Raw genomic sequence first — 19,117 nt, 5'->3', positions numbered from 1 at the left:
AAATATTACCATTAATTTAAATTTACAGAATATTCTACGCCCATGCTCAAATTAAACCAAGATATAACTTGGATAATTTTATATACAAGCATATCTTACTGCAATTAAAAAACCGATTAAACAGGATCACAAGAGACGATTTATTCAAGCATTGAATACTATATCTTTTAGATGCCAGGATATACAAAAAACAAGAAACAACTACTTAAATAACTTAAGATGACTACTCCAATGAAGATTTAATGATTGTCATCATGTGAAGATATATCATTTTAACCATTAGATGATAGATTGTGAGGTTTGATTTTATTTAAAATAAAAGTGTTACCTTTATTTAAAGTGTTGCAAAATAAATAAGTTATACTTTTTAAATAAGGATCATCATGAGAAGATGTTTTTGGTATTTTCATGGGAGTAGTTGCCATAACTTAATACTCAAATGGGAGGTTAAGATTCGACAATGGATGCATAATTGCATACTAGGCGAAGGCGAATTGTGCAAATCAAGTTAATCCAGAACCAGGCATTCTTCTCTGCATATAATAAGATGCAGAACCAGACAACGCCATTTGGTCCCCACGATCGATGCATTTACTCTTCAAGCTTCTTAATCTCAAGAATAATTCACAAGATTCGAACTCCACAACGTTCAATACGCCAAATCTTTAACACCTAACTCTGTTCTCATAAGCAGTCAACAACAAATTTTAACGGGGAAATGCACAAAATCAGAATAGTGCATACAAAAATCAATAAAACTCAATGTCCAAAGTGCTTAAATTATAAGATTAGTAACTGCAGTTGGAGAAGAACAACAGAAGTCGTTAAAATTAAATCAGAAACTAAAGCCTATATTATATACATGTTTGAAGGCCTAAATAACTACTATATGTTCAAAAGGAAGAGAAAAGGACTTCAAGATATAAAGGCGCGCGCCCACACACATGCAAAAGACAACCATAAAGTACAAGACAAAAATTGAAAGCATAACTAACCCTGTGAAATAAAGGCGAAAAAACTCTACAATAGTTCCATCAACCAAAATAGCAAAGACAAAAAGAGAAGCTGGTTTCACACAGCTTACCAAACTTTATAGAAAACAACTAAAAGGCTTCACATTAAAGATAAAAGACCAGGATGAACTGCAACATGTCCACTCACACACCAACCCATTATAAAACCTTAAACACCGAGCAAAATTGGCAAACACCCCAAACACCCCACAATGTTCCTTATTTATTCAAAGATGACTAGATTTTATTTGTCACAATAATATACTAATATAGTGTGAAATAACATAGAGTATAGCCAATAAAAATGGCTTTGAAGTATTTGAGCTTACCACATAAGAGGTCATATCCAACTTTACATCATGGGCCATGCTCTCAGCAGCAGCAAGTCTAGCATTCAGTGCAAATATAAACATGAAGAATATGTATGTTATCTATATATAGCTCAACTAGTTTTTTGAGACGATATATATGACATCTAGCTAGCATCGCCACGGTACACATATATATATAAACTCATCTTCCATTCTTTTCATATACCTGCCACTTTTCATATATATATATATATATATTAACTAGGTTTCAGCCATCAACAATTATTATTTATACTTATCTGGTATATGTTGCGAACATGACACAAATTGGCTTACATAATTTCCCCATCTTGATGCCAGCAAATTACAGATAGAGCCTATATAGGATCGGATTACCTGCTTATCAAATAAATGAATATAATATAGAATATACTATGGGAAGAAAATGGTAATTAAGTTAATTTTACTATATAAGCTAAGCAAGTATTAATGTAGCTTCTCATTTTCTGGAAGTCAAACGTTAATCAATTAAGGTTAGCATATGAATATGTAATGACGAGTAGAGTAGGACAAGACGAATATAGCCCATGGTGGGCTTTGGCAATTGATTTATTAACGACCAGAATGATATAGTTATTTTCCATGTTAGCGGGGAGTGAAGGGCATAAGGATAATTTCACAAAGTTGGAAAGAAACGAGGCTATAAAGGGTGGTGGCGAGGTGCTGTTAGCGAACAGAAAACAAAGTAAGAGACAGAAGCGAGGCAAGGAGAAGAAAGCACACATATATATCTAGATTATAGGTAGCTAGCAGGTATGGGTTTAGAAGGGAGTGATACGTCGTCGTTTATGAGGGATTTTCTCGATAAGTGAGGCAGTGGTAACTTGAAAGGAGATGTGTTGAAACTTGAAAGTAGTTCCATTTCAGAGGCGTGATTTGGTAAGGTTTGTATCTGATGTTTATTTTTCTTCTTTTAAAAAATTATATTTTCTAACATTTATTTTACAAATTTTGTTAAAAGTATAAGTTTATTAGTATTAGTATAACTAACATTTCAAAAAGTGTTAGATAAAAAGTGTTAATAAATGTCCACACTCTAGTAGTGCTCCTTCTTTACTTTACTGATTCTATTTTTGCTACTGTTACATTGAGGATATTATCCTCTGATACTGTTTTATACTCGCTGCTATTACTTCCTGAATTAAGATTCATATTTCACCCTTCCAACGGGTAAGTTAGATTAAATTGTGTGCCCCAAGAGCCCAATACTCACTCACATGCACACATCTAAACCCTAAAATACACTAATTAAACGTAGCCTCCTTTTGTTATTTTGAAATGCAGAATAACAAGAACCACCTCAAAAGTCAAAATCTAATACAAACCACAAGGATGAGACATTTGAAATAATTACGTTTATAATTTTTCATTTGTCAACATTCTTATAAACAAGAACATCAAATAACACTAGAAGAAGATATCTTAAGGAGACAAGAAATGAACTTATGAACCTCACAGGAAGCTACAGTGAAATCTAAGCATAATAGGTAAAGCAAAAAAGCAATAACTTTCATGGTTAAAAAAGGACAAAAGGTGATATGAGTAATATAATTATGCAAGTGACTTAACAACCGTATAAATAGTTATTCGGAATCACAATCAAAATATAAAAACCTTGTTATTAAGCAATAATGCAATGACATAGAAAACCTCATTTTCATATTATCAAAATACAGAATCTGCAAATAGGTGTCACGGCTCATATATATATATATATATATATATATATATATATATATATAACATAAAATTGGTAATTATCTTGCAACAACAATTAGAAGGAAAAATAACAAAGGATTAGACATAAAAACTAAAGATTGAAGGGTTGTGTGTATATCTAGCTGACCCAAAATAAACAGAACATCAGAAGAGGAGCACAACAAATACAAATCGGGATAATTAAATTAAATTAAACTAAAGGAGATGCTTGTTACCTCGACATTCTTTATTACAATTCAAATAAGTGGCATAAGAACATCAGAAGTTGGGAACAAATGACAAGTGCTTAAATTCAATACGGACAAAAAGAATATGAAATATTTGAAATCATTACATCTCTAATTTGTCATTTGTCAACAATCATAGATTATCAAGGAACATCAACTAAAAATTAATTTATAAATCTTAATGGCATACAAACTAAACACGTTCTGTCGATAGATGTGAACATTCACCAATATATGGATGATAGATAGAGAATTAGTCAATGTCTACTTTAGGCAGAATATTTAAAAGGCAAAACCATTAGGCACAAATTCAGATCCAAAGGTGATTGGGATTATGTGCTATCTCTCACTAGTTTAATCTAACTAGTCTAAACAAACAAAACCATAACAAAAAATCTCATGTAATATTTATACCTGACAAACTCACAAATGCCTCTCACAAGACATAACCTGCAAACCTTTCATTATCTTTTTCCATACCCTAGCACGGAAGGTTCCAATTGTATTGCCAGAGATCGCCTCAAAAGTAATGTAGAACATTACACCAGCAACACCTTGAGAATTTGCTTTCTTAAGCTCATAAAATTCAAATTTTGTTTTCTGCATAAGAGTGCAAACATCCACATGCATAATATAATTAGAAGAATATTTAAACACACAATATCACCATACATAGATTAAACTTAGAATCAAAACCATTATAGAAGCAATTTACGTTGTTCTCATTGTAGACTTCCAAAGCTTGCTTGGAAAAACCTATCAAGAGACGGCATCTTGGTTCGGTCAACTTATATGGCTTAATTGAACCAGGTAGCCTGCCTTCAAACTTCTCAACATCGAATCCCTATAAAGCAAAAATTCAAACCCTAACTATCAAGATCATTATATCACAGAACACGAGAACAAAAGGGGAAAATAGTTAAATCACTAAATGTCTTGTGAGAGATCAGAGGCGTACGTCGCTTTCAATAACCTGCCTCCGATGTTCAAGAATTTCTTCATCAGTCATGAAGCGTCTAGGCTCAACCAGTACATATTCATCGATATCAGTATCATCTTTTGTCTCTTCCACCATTTCTTCTTCTTTGTCAGAGACAGCCATATCCTCAACAACTTTCTCTTCTTCTTCTTCTTCTTCTTTGGAGGAGGTACTGCCTCTCATACAAGGCCGTTTGGCGTGCTGCTCCATAGTCTCTTGTTTCTCTTTCTCTAATTACACGATACGATCATCCAAATCCAACTGATTTCCCTTTTCTACTCATACATTTTCCAATCGCAATAATAAGAATATATACTCACCAAAAAATAAATAAATAAATTCAGAATATATGTATACAGATAACGGAACAAAAATAACAACAATCACGGTGATGATTAAATACAAGTTATTTTATAATTTTTTTTTTGTCGTTTTGGAGTTGGAGTGAAGGGCCAGGTAAACAACAATGTTTGTTTGGATTGTGTTTGTCAAACTAAGAATTTGAATAAAAGTAATTTTATAGAATTAATTTAAAAGTAACTTTATAGAATTGATTTTGGGTAAAAATAAGTTTGTGTTAATATGATCTATGTTTGATAATTTTATATTAAAATTAATTTTGATAAAATAAATATTGTTTGAATAATATTAGTTAAAATTACTTTTAGATAGATAATTATTAAAAAAGACATTACATTAAATTATAATGTTATTTTTTTATATATGTTTAATTTTTTTATATTTTTTTATATGTTTTTATATAGTATATTTTTAATATTCTTAGTACTCTTGTTTAGTATGCTATAATTTTTTTACTATTATTGTTATTTATGGTTAATTTTTTTGTTTAATTTATTTTACTTAATAGGATCAATAAACTATATTATAAAAAGATAATAATAAATATAATGTATAAAAATTACCATTATAAAAATATATACTGTTAAATAAAAAATTAATAAAAATATAAATAATAAATAATAGAAAAAAAGAGCTCATATAAAGGGAAATAATAAAAATTTTATAAATAATATAATAATATGTATAAAGAATAAGGTTGGTAAAAAAAATAAAGGTTAAATGTCGATGCCTAAAAGTCAGTTAGTGCAAAACTATAAATTGTTGCTTATTGTAAGCGTGGTTTTGTGACCAAAATCACTTCTGCTTTTATGCTTTTATAGAGAGAAAAATTAGCCAAACAAAAAATTAAAGCTTTTGAGAAGTTGTAAGTATTTTTCCTCTCTCAACGTAGTTGCTAAATACACCCCTAATTAAGTTACTTTAAAAAAATAGATTAAACAATAAATGATTATATTAAAAGTAACTTATAAATAAGTTATTTTTTGTTCGAATTTTTAGTTCTAAAAGCACTTATTTTATAAAAATGTGATAAAAATTAGTAGCATTATGAGAGAAGTCATTTTTTTAACTTCTTTATAAACTCCTAAATAGTTTATTAGAAAGTATTTTACTATTTTAAGCATTTTTACTATTATTTTCGACCTTCACATTGCTGTTATAATTTTTTTTTTATCTTGCGGATGTTCGAATTGCTGTCTTGGAGTTAATGTGAAGGTATTTTAAGCGTTCTCACTACTATTTTCTGCCTCTTTTGTTCTAGATTAAAGAAGTCAGAAATGGTAGTAAGATGTTTGAAATGTCTTTAATCTAGTCTATTTACACACAATGAAAACATGTATTTCATAAAAACAAAAAATATTTATTTTAATTATTGATTTCTTGTTAAAAATACATATTTTTTAATAAAAAAATATGTCTAATCAATCATATAATTTTTTTATTATAACATACTTATATATTACAAAATTTACTAATATTAAATTATTATAAAAAATTATATAATTAAAACTAAAATCTTAAATTTTTTTATGAAATCACTTGTATTTAAACGATATATGAAAAAAATAGAATTGAAATTAGTATATTCAAGATATTGAAAATTTTAAATTTAAAAAAAAAAATTGGTGTAGGGACAAGTTTGGTGCACATTTAATTTCAAAGATTAAAAGTAGTCACTTAATGTAAAGTAAGGTACTTATTTGGTGTATCTACAATGATGACATAATAGACAACACGTAGACGAATACTGTTGCGACACGTGACACAACCATCCATATCAGCATGCCACACGTCACTAGTCACCACATCATCATACCATTACACGTGGTCAAATCATGGAGTGACACGTGTCACTAACAGCGCACGTTATCAAATAATGTCATCACGTCATTAATAAAAAATAGGTCAAAAATTAACATAGTGCACTTTTATTAATTTTAAAGACATAATTAGTACAATTAAAATTTTAGAAACGATTTTAGTGCATAACACCAATCTCAGATATATTTTGAAATTTAACTCAAGAAAAGCATAAGATTTAGCAAATATGAAGACGAAGGAGGAATCGAAATCTTCTCTTTATATATAATAAAAGGAGAATAGTGGATGGTTTTTTACATGACAAGTGTTATAGCTATATGTTTGGCGGATAATTCTACTATGGTGAAAGAATATTAAGGTTCTTAAATATAGTAATTATTTTAAATATTTTAATTTTTTAAATTTCACTAAATAAATATAGTAATTATTTTAAAAAAATTATATTAAAATATTAATATTTAACAAGAGATTTCAAAAATTAATTTTTTAATTATTGAGTTTTACTATATAAATTAAACAAGAATAAAAATTATAATTTTAAAAAATTTAAAAGATTTAAATTTTAAAATAACTACTATATTATTTAGTGAGATCTAAAATATTAAATTTTTAAATATATAATCAATAATAATTTGATAAACTCATTTGAATAAAAAAGTTCCCTATAAAAAATTACAATTTAAAAATATAAATAACAAAATAATTTTATAATAATTAAATTATTTTTATTATTTTATGTAAAGAGAATTTTATTTACTAAAGTCTAAAAAATAATATTAAAATTAGTACTATAAAAAATATTTTAAATTTATTATTATGAAAAAAATTATATAAGAAATAATTTGATTAATTTTTAAAATCTTAGAGATAAAAATGACTTACGTATGAACTTTTATGATTATAAATAATTTTTTTACATGTCAAGTGACACATGACGTACTAGGTATCACTGACATGATATATCAACCAATCATCTTGTGTGACACGTGATATTAATCTACCACGTCATCATCTAACTAACAGAATGACCAATTTGACTTACGTTTTATTTTTTAAGAACTAATATGATTAAAAAAATTATTAGAGAACTAATTTAAAGAATGAATGATCTTTTAAAAACAAATTTAACTATTAATCCAATAAATCTCTATCTCTATCATATTTAATTCCCAGTTTTTTCATTTTTTTGACAAATCCAATTACAAATTAAAATTACATTAGATAAGTGAATTATAATTAAAATATCCCCTTTCATATATTAGTGACACACATCTTTATAATTTAAATAGTACTTTTCATATAATAATGACACATCATTTATTTTAAACACTTGTAATATATATATATACTCTTACACTATTTTTTATTCTTATTTATCCTATTTATATTTAAAATCAATTTTATTCTTATAATTAGACCCAAATTAAACCAAGTATATTCATTGGATTTTTATATTAAAAATTATAAAATGTTATTTAACTTTATTTTAAACGACTAAAATTTAACAATACTTGATTATGTTAGACATTATAATCTTAATTTAATTATTTTTATTTTTTAGTGTCTTTTTGTATGTGTCTATTTTAATTTGATTTATGAAAATGCTAAAATTTTAATTTTATTACAAAAATAACAAAATATTTTTTAAATATTAAAATAAAAAAATTAAATTATCCAATTCAATAATGATATTTCTATATACCTATTTATATATATATTTTTATTAATTATTAAAATTATCCAATTATATTTATACAACTTAAACTTTTAGAGGAAATTATTAATGATACATTATTGGTAACTTACTTTTTTTTAATGGTTATATGCTAGTCAGAATTTAATAAAATTACTAACCTACTAGACTTTTCCATAATAATAATACAAATCTTCTTTTTGTTTTATTCTTCTATTTTTGCATTAAAAAGCTTACGTAAAACATTCAATTAGTAGCTAGTTTTTATACCCCAATTTTCAAAACGAGTCAGTCATTACACTAATATTTGGAAATAATCCTCTCAATTATTAAAAAAATTGAAAAGGTAAAATGTGATTTCTAATTTTTTTTTTATTTTAGATTAAATTGTGTGTGCCCCAAGAGCCCAATACTCACTCACATGCACACATCTAAACCCTAAAATACACTAATTAATCGTAGCCTCCTTTTGTTATTTTGAAATGCAGAATAACAAGAACCACCTCAAAAGTCAAAATCTAATACAAACCACAAGGATGAGACATTTGAAATAATTACGTTTATAATTTTTCATTTGTCAACAGTTATAAACAAGAACATCAAATAACACTAGAAGAAGATATCTTAAGGAGACAAGAAATGAGCTTATGAACCTCACAGGAAGCTACAATAAAATCTAAGCATAATGGGTAAAGCAAAAAAGCAATAACTTTCATGGTTAAAAAAGGACAAAAGGTGATGTGAGTGATATAATTATGCAAATGACTTAACAACGGTATAAATAGTTATTCGGAATCACAATCAAAATATAAAAACCTTGTTATTAAGCAATAATGCAATGACATAGAAAACCTCATTTTCATATTATCAAAATACAGAATCTGCAGAATCTGCTTGTTACCTCGACATTCTTTATTACAATTCAAATAAGTGCCATAAGAACATCAGAAGTTGGGAACAAATGACAAATGCTTAAATTCAATACGGAAAACAAGAATATGAAATATTTGAATTCATTACATCTCTAAATTGTCATTGGTCAATAATCATAGATTATCAAGGAACATCAACTAAAAATTAATTTATAAATCTTAATGGCATACAAACTAAACACGTTCTGTCAATAGATGTGAACATTCACCAATATATGAATGATAGATAGAGAATTAATCAATGTCAACTTTGGGCAGAATATTTAAAAGGCAAAACCATTAGGCACAAATTAAGATCCAAAGGTGATTGGGATTATGTGCTATATCTCACTAGTTTAATCTAACTAGTCTAAACAAACAAAACCATAACAAAAAAAAGCTCATGTAATATTTATACTTGACAAACTCACAAATGCCTCTCACAGGACATAACCTGCGAACCTTGGTTCATTATCTTTTTCCATACCCTAGCACGGAAGGTTCCAATTATATCGCCAGATATCGCCTCAAAAGTAATGTAGAACATTACACCAGCAACACCTTGAGAATTTGCTTTCTTAAGCTCATAAAATTCAAAACTTGTTTTCTGCATAAGAGTGCAAACATCCACATGCATAATATAATTAGAATATTTAAACACACAATATCACCATACATAGATTAAACTTAGAATCAAAACCATTATAGAAGCAATTTACATTGTTCTCATTGTAGACTTCCAAAGCTTGCTTGGAAAATTCTATCAAGGGAGGGCATCTTGGTTCGGTCAACTTATATGGCTTAATTGAACCAGGTAGCCGGCCTTCAAACTTCTCAACATCGAATCCCTGTAAAGCAAAAAATTCAAACCCTAACTAACAAGATCATTATATCACAGAACACGAGAACAAAAGGGGAAAATAGTTAAATCAGTAAATGTATTGTGAGAGATCAGAGGCGTACGTCGCTTTCAATAACCTGCCTCCGATGTTCAAGAATTTCTTCATCAGTCATGAAGCGTCTAGGCTCAACCAGTACATATTCATCGGGATCAGTATCATCTTTTGTCTCTTCCTCCATTTCTTCTTTTTTGTCAGAGGCAGCCGTATCCTCAACAACTTTCTCTTCTTCTTCTTCTTCTTTGGAGGAGGTACTGCCTCTCATACAAGGCCGTTTGGCGTGCTGCTCCATAGTCTCATGTTTCTCTTTCTCTAAGTACACGATACGATCATCCAAATCCATCTGATTTCCCTTTTCTACTCATACATTTTCCAATCGCAATAATCAGATATATACTCACCAAAAAACAAAAATAAATAAAAAAAATCAGAATATATATATGCAGATAACAGAACAAAAATAACAGCAATCACAGTATGAATAGCAGAAGATTTTGCGAATGTGGAGACGAAGGAGGAATCGAAATCTTCTCTCTCTCTCTCTCTTTAAAAGATTTAAATTTTAAAATAACAACTATATTATATAGTAAATATTAAATTTTAATATAAAAAAATTCATTTATGGAATTATTTGTTAAAATTTTAATATTTTAATATATTTTTTTAAAAGATTAAAATATTAAAATTCAATAAGTGATCTCAAAAATTATTTTTTTAATTATTGAGTTCTACTATATAAATTAAATAATAATAAAATTTATAATTTTAAAAAAGGATAAAAAACATAAATAAGTCAAGGGAGCAAAAAAATAACCTAAATCAGCCCAATTAAAAATTGCTTCACGAATCAGCCAAAGCACATTACTATGTAATTCGAACTAATTTGGTTCGAACTACGTTAACATATAAATCGAACCAACTTGGTTCGAACTACAAATAGCATAATTCGAACTAGCTTGGTTCGAATTACACACGTGAACCACTCTCCAAGTAGTTCGAACCGACTTGGTTCGAATTACTCTCAAATTGCATCAAATAGTAATTCGAACCAGGTTGGTTCGAATTACTCACAATTCGTTCCAAATACTAATTTCTGTTACTAGCATAGTTTCTGCGTCATGTCTTAATTTAACTCGTAGAGTTTGTTATTCCGGTGTGCATTCAATATACATTTCGTTTAAAACTCCAGAAACAAAACATATTCATCAATTATGATCCCATTCACAGTACATCGCACTATCATTAACAAATTTTATCACTTACCAACTACAAGTAAGAAAACTGATAATACTGGAATCTAAACGCGAAATTGAAATAACAAAAGTACCAAAGCTAGCAATACACCTAATCATGTCCCCGTGTGTGCTCTGCTCATCGGAGTTGTAGGCAACTCCGACGTGTGTGACCGGGCTGCCGACAAAGTCCACATCTCTTTGGCCGGTTCGGGTCTGCCTTGTCCATATTGGTCCGTATCCGAGTGGACCTCGGATGACCCTCTCTCGCACGCCTCTTATTCGGGTTTGGGATGACAGTCGGCCCGTCATATGGTGGCCAGAAATCCTCCGGAATGGGAGGTGTGAAACCCATCCGATACACACTGAAGACCGAACTAAGACGATACACCTGGTGGACGTAAGGCTCCCATGTAAGCCGTGAGTAGGCACAGCATGCCAGTGCGTGGAGACACGGGAAATGAAGTGCCTGGAAGTATCTGCAGTCACATGTCTGAGATGCAAGCAAAACTCTATAGCTACCCAGTGAGAAAGAACCAGTAGGAATTGTCTCTGCGACGGTGAACTCGGAGTTATCCCTGTCATACAAAGTCACCGTGAAGCACCTAGCCGTCTTCAAGTTGGCCTCTATACACTTCACCAAGTGCTGACTAAATTGTTGTCCGGTTCCCTGCTGCGCCTCAGCCTCTTTCCCTTTGCGAACAAATAATTCGGCCAACCTTTCGTATGTTGCCTTCACTAGCGAGTACATAGGAAGGTTTCTGACACCCTTGAAGATTGAGTTCACACACTCAGAGATATTCGTCGTCATGTGTCCAAATATACGCCTCTCATCACAATGTTGTGTCCACAATGAATACTCAATCTGGTTCCCCCAGTCACACATCGCTGGGTCTTCAGACCTCAGAATATCAAACCAGTAATGGAACTCGACCTCAGTTTTAGCGTACGCCGCATTCACAAGTAGCCTCCTTGCGTCTTTGCCCTTGAAGGTTAGGGCGAAATTTGCCACTACATGTCGAATGCAAAATGCCCGATATGCAGACGGAGGTAACCATCCTCCATCAGGAGCCTCAAGCGCGGCCTTGATGCCGTTATGCCTGTCCGATATAACCAGCAGACCCGGCTACGATGTCACATGCTCACGCAGGTGGGAGAGAAAGAAGGCCCACGACTCAGCATTCTCACCCTCGACTAATGCGAATGCCACAGGGAGTATGTTGGAGTTCCCGTCCTGTGCAATCGCGACAAGCAACGTCCCCCCATACTTGCCATAGAGATAGGTGTCGTCAATACTAACTAGGGGCTTGCAATGACGAAATGCCTCGATACATGGTGGAAACGTCCAGAATAGTCTATGAAAATAAGCTTGAGACTCGTCCATCTGTGCACCGATACGAACATGACTCGTCTTAAGGACTGCAACAGTACCAGGCATCGTCAACTGGACTCCTAACACCCACCTTGGGAGCTCGTTTTACGACTCATCCCAGTCACCATAGATGAGGGCAACAGCCTTCTGCTTGGCCAACCAGACCCTCCTATACGTCGACCTAAACCCAAAGTATGCGGCGGTGGCATTTAGGAGCACCTTGATGCTGATGGATACATCAGCCCTAACCATTGGCATAATGAATGCCGATATCACATGGTAATCCAAACTCCTGTGGTCACTGGAGATGGAGGTGGCGAGACACGTATGGGTCCGTTGTAGCGTTTGACTTCCCAAAGGTCCTTGCGCTGTCGGAGACTCAAGCGAATCAACCATGTGCACCCATTCCCGAACTCAGAACACTTGCCCACATACCGGCGATAGTCAGACTCCACGACCTTGTACTGTACCCATCGACGGATGCTGTAAGTCTTCACACTTAACAAGGCCTCATCTTTATCCTGAAATTGCTGACCAACCTGAAACTCTGTCAGACCTGCAGACCCTTCACCATCTCTAGCGCCAAATCCAGCCGGCTGCCCAGGAACCCCCTCTTGCCTCATGGCGTCTAAGTCCAAAGAGGAAAAATGTGGAGGGTACTGCTGTGTGCCAGAGCTAGAACCACTGCCCGCCCCAGCAGGCTCACTTGCTCCGACATCATCGCTACTGTCATCAGCAATCATATCCGGCTCGACATCATCGTCCTCTGGATCATCCAAAAATCCATCTCCAATCCCAGCCGGTGCAGCACACTGTAAAGAGGTTTGCGGAAATTTTCCTGTTCCGACCTCGTCGCTTACACTGCCGTTGAGATCAACAACGAACGAAGGGGAGGCAACAGGTTGGACGAGTGGCTCGTACACAGGGACGGAGGAAGAAGCAACGGCAGGTCTGGAGCTAGAACCGGCTACCATGGCTAAAGTGGTGGTATTTCGGTTCGAACCCCCGAACTGGATACCACGTCAACCAACTTTGCCAACAGTTCTGGTGTCCTCACCTCTGGAAACTGCCAGCGACAATGAAACATGACCTGCAAGTCCTCATCACTCCCGATCGTGAAACAATCATACTTAACGGTTTCCTGGAGCACCGTGATTGGAATGCGATAGAAAAACTTCTTAACCCGTTTCACACTTTCGAGACCAAGTTTCAACAGTACAGAGCTAACAAGGTCCTCATACCTAGTCGTAGGCCTGACGATCATATACAAAGGATCCTTATCAGTGAACTTCACACCGGAACGAGTTTTCCTCTTAATGGATCCTCTGTGGTGAACCAACACTACGAAACTTTTCTCACTAGCCATCTTACCCCTCTAATGAGAGCAACTCACGTTCACACCATATATATACAGGTCTGGTCCTAACTAATTCGAACCAGCCTGGTTCGAATTAGTTATTAGTAATTCGAACCTACTTAGTTCGAATTACTTTGGTTAGCTTCCACCTATATAATTCGAACTCATCTAGTTCGAATTATGTATGTTTTAAGTTCGAACTAACCTGATTTGAATTAGTGTGAATGTTGCCAAGTAATTCGAGCTGATTCGGTTCGAATTATATACAAATGCAATTCGAACTAAGCTGGTTCGAATTGTATAGAGATGTGATTTGGTTGATTGATGAAGCAATTTTCAACTTGGCGGATTCACGTAATTTCTGGCTACTCTTGGCTTATATATGTTTTTTGCCCTTTAAAAAATTTAAAAGATTTAAATTTTAAAATGACTACTATATTATTTAGTGAGATCCAAAATATTAAATTTTTAAATATATAATCAATAATAATTTAAAACTTATTTAAATAAAAAAATTATACTATAAAAAAATTACAATTTAAAAATATAAAATTTTAAAATATAAATAATAAAATAACTTTATAATAATTTAATTATTTTTATTATGTTATGTAAAGAGAATTTTATTTATTCAGATCTAAAAAATAATGTTAAAATTACTTTCAGGAACTATTTTGATTATAAATAACTTTTTATATGTCAAGTGACACATGATACCTAGCACGTCAACCAATCATCTTGTGACATGTAACATTAACCTACCACATCATTATCTAACTAACGAAATGACTAATTTGATTTACATTTTATCTTTTAAGAACTAATACGACTAAAGAATTATTTGAGAACTAATTTAAATAATAAATGACCTTTTAAAAACGAATTTGATTATTAACCCGAGATTTATTTGTGTGAAGGGTGGCATGATCATTTTGGCAGTCAAAGAAGTAAAATATGGGCACTCACGTAAAGATTAAAAATATTTTTTTTAAGATATTTTTTAATAATTAAAATGTAACACATATAATTGATAAATTATATTATTTTTATTAAAATTAGACCAGACAAATTAGTTTAGGCTACGACAACAGAAAAATTATATATATATATATATTTATTTATTTATTTATTTATTTATTGAAAACTCTAAATCCTAACTCTATGACCACAGAAAAAAAATTACTAAAATTTAAGATTTTCAAAATTAATATATATAATAGGAGTATTGGAGTTATTTTCTATAAAAAATAATATTAATTTAGACCAGTTTAAGATTTGATTCACCAATTTTTCGATTAAATTAATTTATCTGGCCTAATTTTGATAAAAAAAAATAACATAATTTAATCGATTATATATATTGAATTTTAGTTATTAAAAAACATTTTCTTAAAAAAAATATTTTAAGCATCTTTATTTGAGTGACTCCCAAAATATAGTTGTATCACATGTACAAATGAGTATAAAACTATACTCTAATTTTAAATTAATTTAACATTAAATGAGCCCTAAAATTAGGAAAAAAATTGCATAAAATTCATATAAATTTCTAATATAACTTCATATGTTATATGTTTACTTTTTAATTTTTATAAGTACACATCATCTTTAAAATTTTTTACCTTAATTGCTTTAAAAAATACTTTTATTTTTTTAAAAATCTGCAGTTACAAACACATGATTTTTTATATTTATTAAATACAAAATAAAAAACTATATTTTAAAAAAATACAAACACCTTTTAAAAAAATTTTACCAAACCAAGCCTACAGCTTTACATACAAACTTTTGTGTATTAAAACCATCAAATAATTTTTATTTGTATGGATCATTGAGTCTCAACAATTCTTATCTTTCTTAAAAAAATCTGATTATGGTCTAATATTTTTTCAATAATTCAATAAAAAAATATGAGTCTGAAATTAATTACATAGGTATTTTAGTCATTTTAAAACTTAAAAATTATAATTTCTAATATAACTAAATAGCCATTATCATAAAAAGGTATTTTAGTCTCTTAAAATTAATTATAAAAAATTATTTTAGTATTTTAAAGGTTAAGTATAAGAATATTTTAATATTATATTAATTTTTTTATTTTAATATAATCAAATAATTTTAATTAATCTTGTAAAAAACTAGTATTTTTCATGCTAATGATTAAAAAGGTATTTTAGTACTCTAAATATGAATTACAAGATTTTTTTATTTTTAAATCATATTCAAAATTTTAATTTTAACACAATCAAATAATATGAATTAGTCATATGATGGTTTTTTTTTTTTTGTATAAATTAACTTTCTAAGACTATTTTGTATTCTTGAACATTAATTATAAGGGTATTTTAGTCTTTTTATAAATTAATACTAAAAGTTTGTTTTTGTTTGAATTTTAAAGAGAAAATATGCCATTTAAAATAAACTAAAAATATATTTTAGTCTTATTGAAATTAAATTCGAATTTTTAGTCTTATAACCATATAAATAATTCTATAATTATATGTCAGTTTTTTTAAAATTAAACTTAAAATATTGTTTTGTTGTTTTAAAAATTAATTATAAAGATATTTTAGTTGTTCCAAAATTTTGAATTTGCAATTTCTAATACAATTAACTAACCTTTATTTTAAATAGGTATTTTAGTGGTTTTAAGATTAATGCTAAAAAATTATTTTGGTATTTTAAAAATTAACTATAGGGTGCTTTAATCTTTTAATATTGAATTAAAATTCATAATTACTAATAAATCAACTAATATTAGTTATTCCTATAAATATATTATAATAAATTTTTTTTAAATTATTACATAAAAGATATTTTGGTATTTTTAAGTTTAGTGTTAAAAAAATATTTTAATTTTTTAAATAACTCTCGAGTTTTTTTATTTTTAAAATAAAAATTAAATTTTAATTTGTAATACCATAAAACAATTATAAAAATAAGAGGGAATCAACTCCTTTGTAATTAGTCCACTTTTTTAAGTTAAAGTTTCTAAATTTATAACTTGTTGTACACTTTCGAATGAAAATCACTAAATTGACGCAGTGGAAGACGCTATGGTAAGATAGAACACACAGCAGTAGATAAGGTGGGAGACACGATAACAGAAAAAAGAATAAATACAATGATAAAATTGTAAAAAGAAATGCTACGAATATAGAGAACGACGCGATGAGAGTGATGGACTATGAGAAGCTACAATGGGGTGAAATAAGAGAGTGGCAAGAGGATAGCTGCAGAAAGATTGAATGGAGTATGGACAATTATAAGAATCTATGAATTAAAGAATGGTTATGCAAATGAGGATTACAAATTTTGGTATATAAATATATATAACTATTTTGTCGAATTTTAGCAAATCGATGGTAGTTCGATATCTAATGGTCTGGGAACGAAACCTACTGCTCTTTGTAGATACTAATTTTCTAAATATGCATCAAAGTGTCTTCGATGGAATTGAGAATAAAAATAAATTAAAAATTTATAAGTCAAGGAAAGAAATAAAAATGAAAAGTTTTCGAAAAGAAGATACGCTGAAAACGGAAAAGTTTGTGTTGAAATTGAAAGAAAGCAGTAAAATGCCTTCGATTGAATCAAAGGACTTTGACATGAAAATCTAAAATGCAAGAATGTAAATTGGACAACGAAGATAAAGAATACTTGGAAGATAAATTTACTTGAAGAAATAAAGTTTATAGAAAGATAAATTGAAAGAATGAAAAGATGGAAGGAACCCTACAGAAAATTTACTCGATCGCAAACTCAGGAATTCCCTAGGATGTGAGTGTGCTTGAGTGTTTTTCTGAGTTAAAGTTCCAACCACTATTCACTAAAACTTCCTAGTATTTATAATCTACTTTTGGTAACTGATAATTAATTACAATTAATTACAAAATTACAACTTTGGATACATTTTTCTTGGTAAACGTTCCCCATGATTTCCTCGCGTGATAAAAGCCTCTAACTTCTCCACTACCATAATTACTCGAACTACTTATTCGAATAACTTATTTCAATTATCTGACTCGAGTACCTTGTTCGATTTGACTTGCTTGATTTATCAAAAGGCCTTAAAATTGAATCTGTGTCGAAAACATCCGTCTAATGTTTACATGTGTGTCTTTTGGAAAACTGCTTATGTCTCCGACCGCATTACCACTTCGAATCATTTACCTTCATCAAAAATACTTTTTCGATCAACAATAACATGTGAAATGATTAAAAAATATATATAAAAAATAAATTATTAAATATAATTAAATAAATTTATGAATTTCGAATATTAGCAAAAACAGACAGGAATTCATTGCTGTAAAATTCTTGCGTCTTAGAGAATTTTGCCATCCTTAAACAAGAAGCTTTCGTTGAGCGAGAATCTTCTCCCAAAAAATTTTAAAATTTTAAATTTATCCTTTAAATATCTTTTTTGCCCACATTCTGTTTGTTTCTCAATTCAATTCTCAATAGTGATGTCCGCATATCGGATTGGATCGGATATGGCCAAAAATTCGATTCGATCCGCATAATTTCCATCGGATCGGATTGGATATAATATCCGCACTTTTTCTGATCCGCAAATATGCGGATCGGATCGGATCGAATATCAGATATATCCGCATAATTAAATATTTTCTTTTTAATCATATTTCAACGTAAAAAAATTCAATAAAAATATTTCTTTCATACTTTTAAACTTATTTATTCCTAAAATATTTTTAATCAAACTCTTTTTAAATAATAAAAATAAAATAATACAATATATGAATAATTATTACTAACTAAAACATACAAACAAGTAAATATAATAACAAACATATATATATATATATATATTTTAATTATTATTGTGCGAATTCGCGGATTGGATACGCAGATATTGAGCAAATATTCGCGATCCGATTAGCAAAGGATGCGGATCGGATCCTATTCGATCCGATCAATTTGCGGATCGGATCATATCCACAATTTTTGAATCAGATGCGAATATTTACTACGAATTTGCGGATATGATCTAATTCATGAACACCCTTAATTCTCAGCTCATAGGTCACAACTAAGAATCGGTCCTTTTTATTCACACTCGCTTGCGATATTTCAACACTAGTTTATGCATACGTTCTAATCAGTTAAAGGAATTTTACATGTGCATTATATTATTAGTTT

General features: G+C 30.0%; 2 protein-coding genes across 6 annotated transcripts; both read right to left on the bottom strand.

Moving 5' to 3' along the window:
- Nucleotides 1-13: 13 nt before the first annotated feature.
- On the bottom strand, nucleotides 14-4,662 carry LOC130948144 (UPF0725 protein At1g23960-like). 5 transcript variants are annotated; one of them, XR_009072945.1, is made up of 5 exons: nucleotides 4,289-4,662; nucleotides 4,046-4,174; nucleotides 3,745-3,930; nucleotides 1,343-1,720; nucleotides 14-678 (listed from the first exon to the last, which is right to left on the bottom strand). XR_009072945.1 is itself a non-coding variant. In XM_057876863.1 (3 exons), exons 1-3 carry the CDS (start codon nucleotides 4,517-4,519, stop codon nucleotides 3,754-3,756), a joined length of 537 nt encoding a protein of 178 aa, XP_057732846.1. In that variant the 5' UTR covers nucleotides 4,520-4,662; the 3' UTR covers nucleotides 14-3,753. The 5 variants fall into 5 exon arrangements, 1 of the variants encoding a protein (XP_057732846.1); XR_009072946.1 differs by having other exon boundaries at nucleotides 14-1,400; nucleotides 1,661-1,720; XR_009072947.1 differs by having other exon boundaries at nucleotides 1,343-1,400.
- Nucleotides 4,663-11,364: 6,702 nt separating this feature from the next.
- Nucleotides 11,365-12,663, bottom strand: LOC130950303 (uncharacterized). Its single transcript, XM_057878812.1, has 2 exons — nucleotides 12,398-12,663; nucleotides 11,365-12,325 (listed from the first exon to the last, which is right to left on the bottom strand). Exons 1-2 carry the CDS (start codon nucleotides 12,661-12,663, stop codon nucleotides 11,365-11,367), a joined length of 1,227 nt encoding a protein of 408 aa, XP_057734795.1.
- Between the last annotated feature and the right edge of the window lie 6,454 nt (nucleotides 12,664-19,117).

This window comes from Arachis stenosperma, chromosome 9 (assembly GCF_014773155.1).
Source record: "Arachis stenosperma cultivar V10309 chromosome 9, arast.V10309.gnm1.PFL2, whole genome shotgun sequence".
Lineage (NCBI taxonomy): Eukaryota > Viridiplantae > Streptophyta > Magnoliopsida > Fabales > Fabaceae > Arachis > Arachis stenosperma.
Note: the sequence above shows the minus strand (reverse complement) of the source record. Positions and strands in the feature narration are given on the sequence as shown.

Bases quoted from the DNA above. Each gene is read 5' to 3' on its own strand.
- LOC130950303 (XM_057878812.1), bottom strand. From the start codon at position 12,663: ATGCCTGGTACTGTTGCAGTCCTTAAGACGAGTCATGTTCGTATCGGT. The intron at 12,326-12,397 runs GTGGGCCTTCTT...TATATCGGACAG, and splicing joins GAGGGTGAGAATGCTGAGTC to GCATAACGGCATCAAGGCCG.
- LOC130948144 (XM_057876863.1), bottom strand. From the start codon at position 4,519: ATGGAGCAGCACGCCAAACGGCCTTGTATGAGAGGCAGTACCTCCTCC. The intron at 4,175-4,288 runs GTACGCCTCTGA...TTTGCTTTATAG, and splicing joins GGCAGGTTATTGAAAGCGAC to GGATTCGATGTTGAGAAGTT. The intron at 3,931-4,045 runs GTAAATTGCTTC...ACTCTTATGCAG, and splicing joins AAGTCTACAATGAGAACAAC to AAAACAAAATTTGAATTTTA.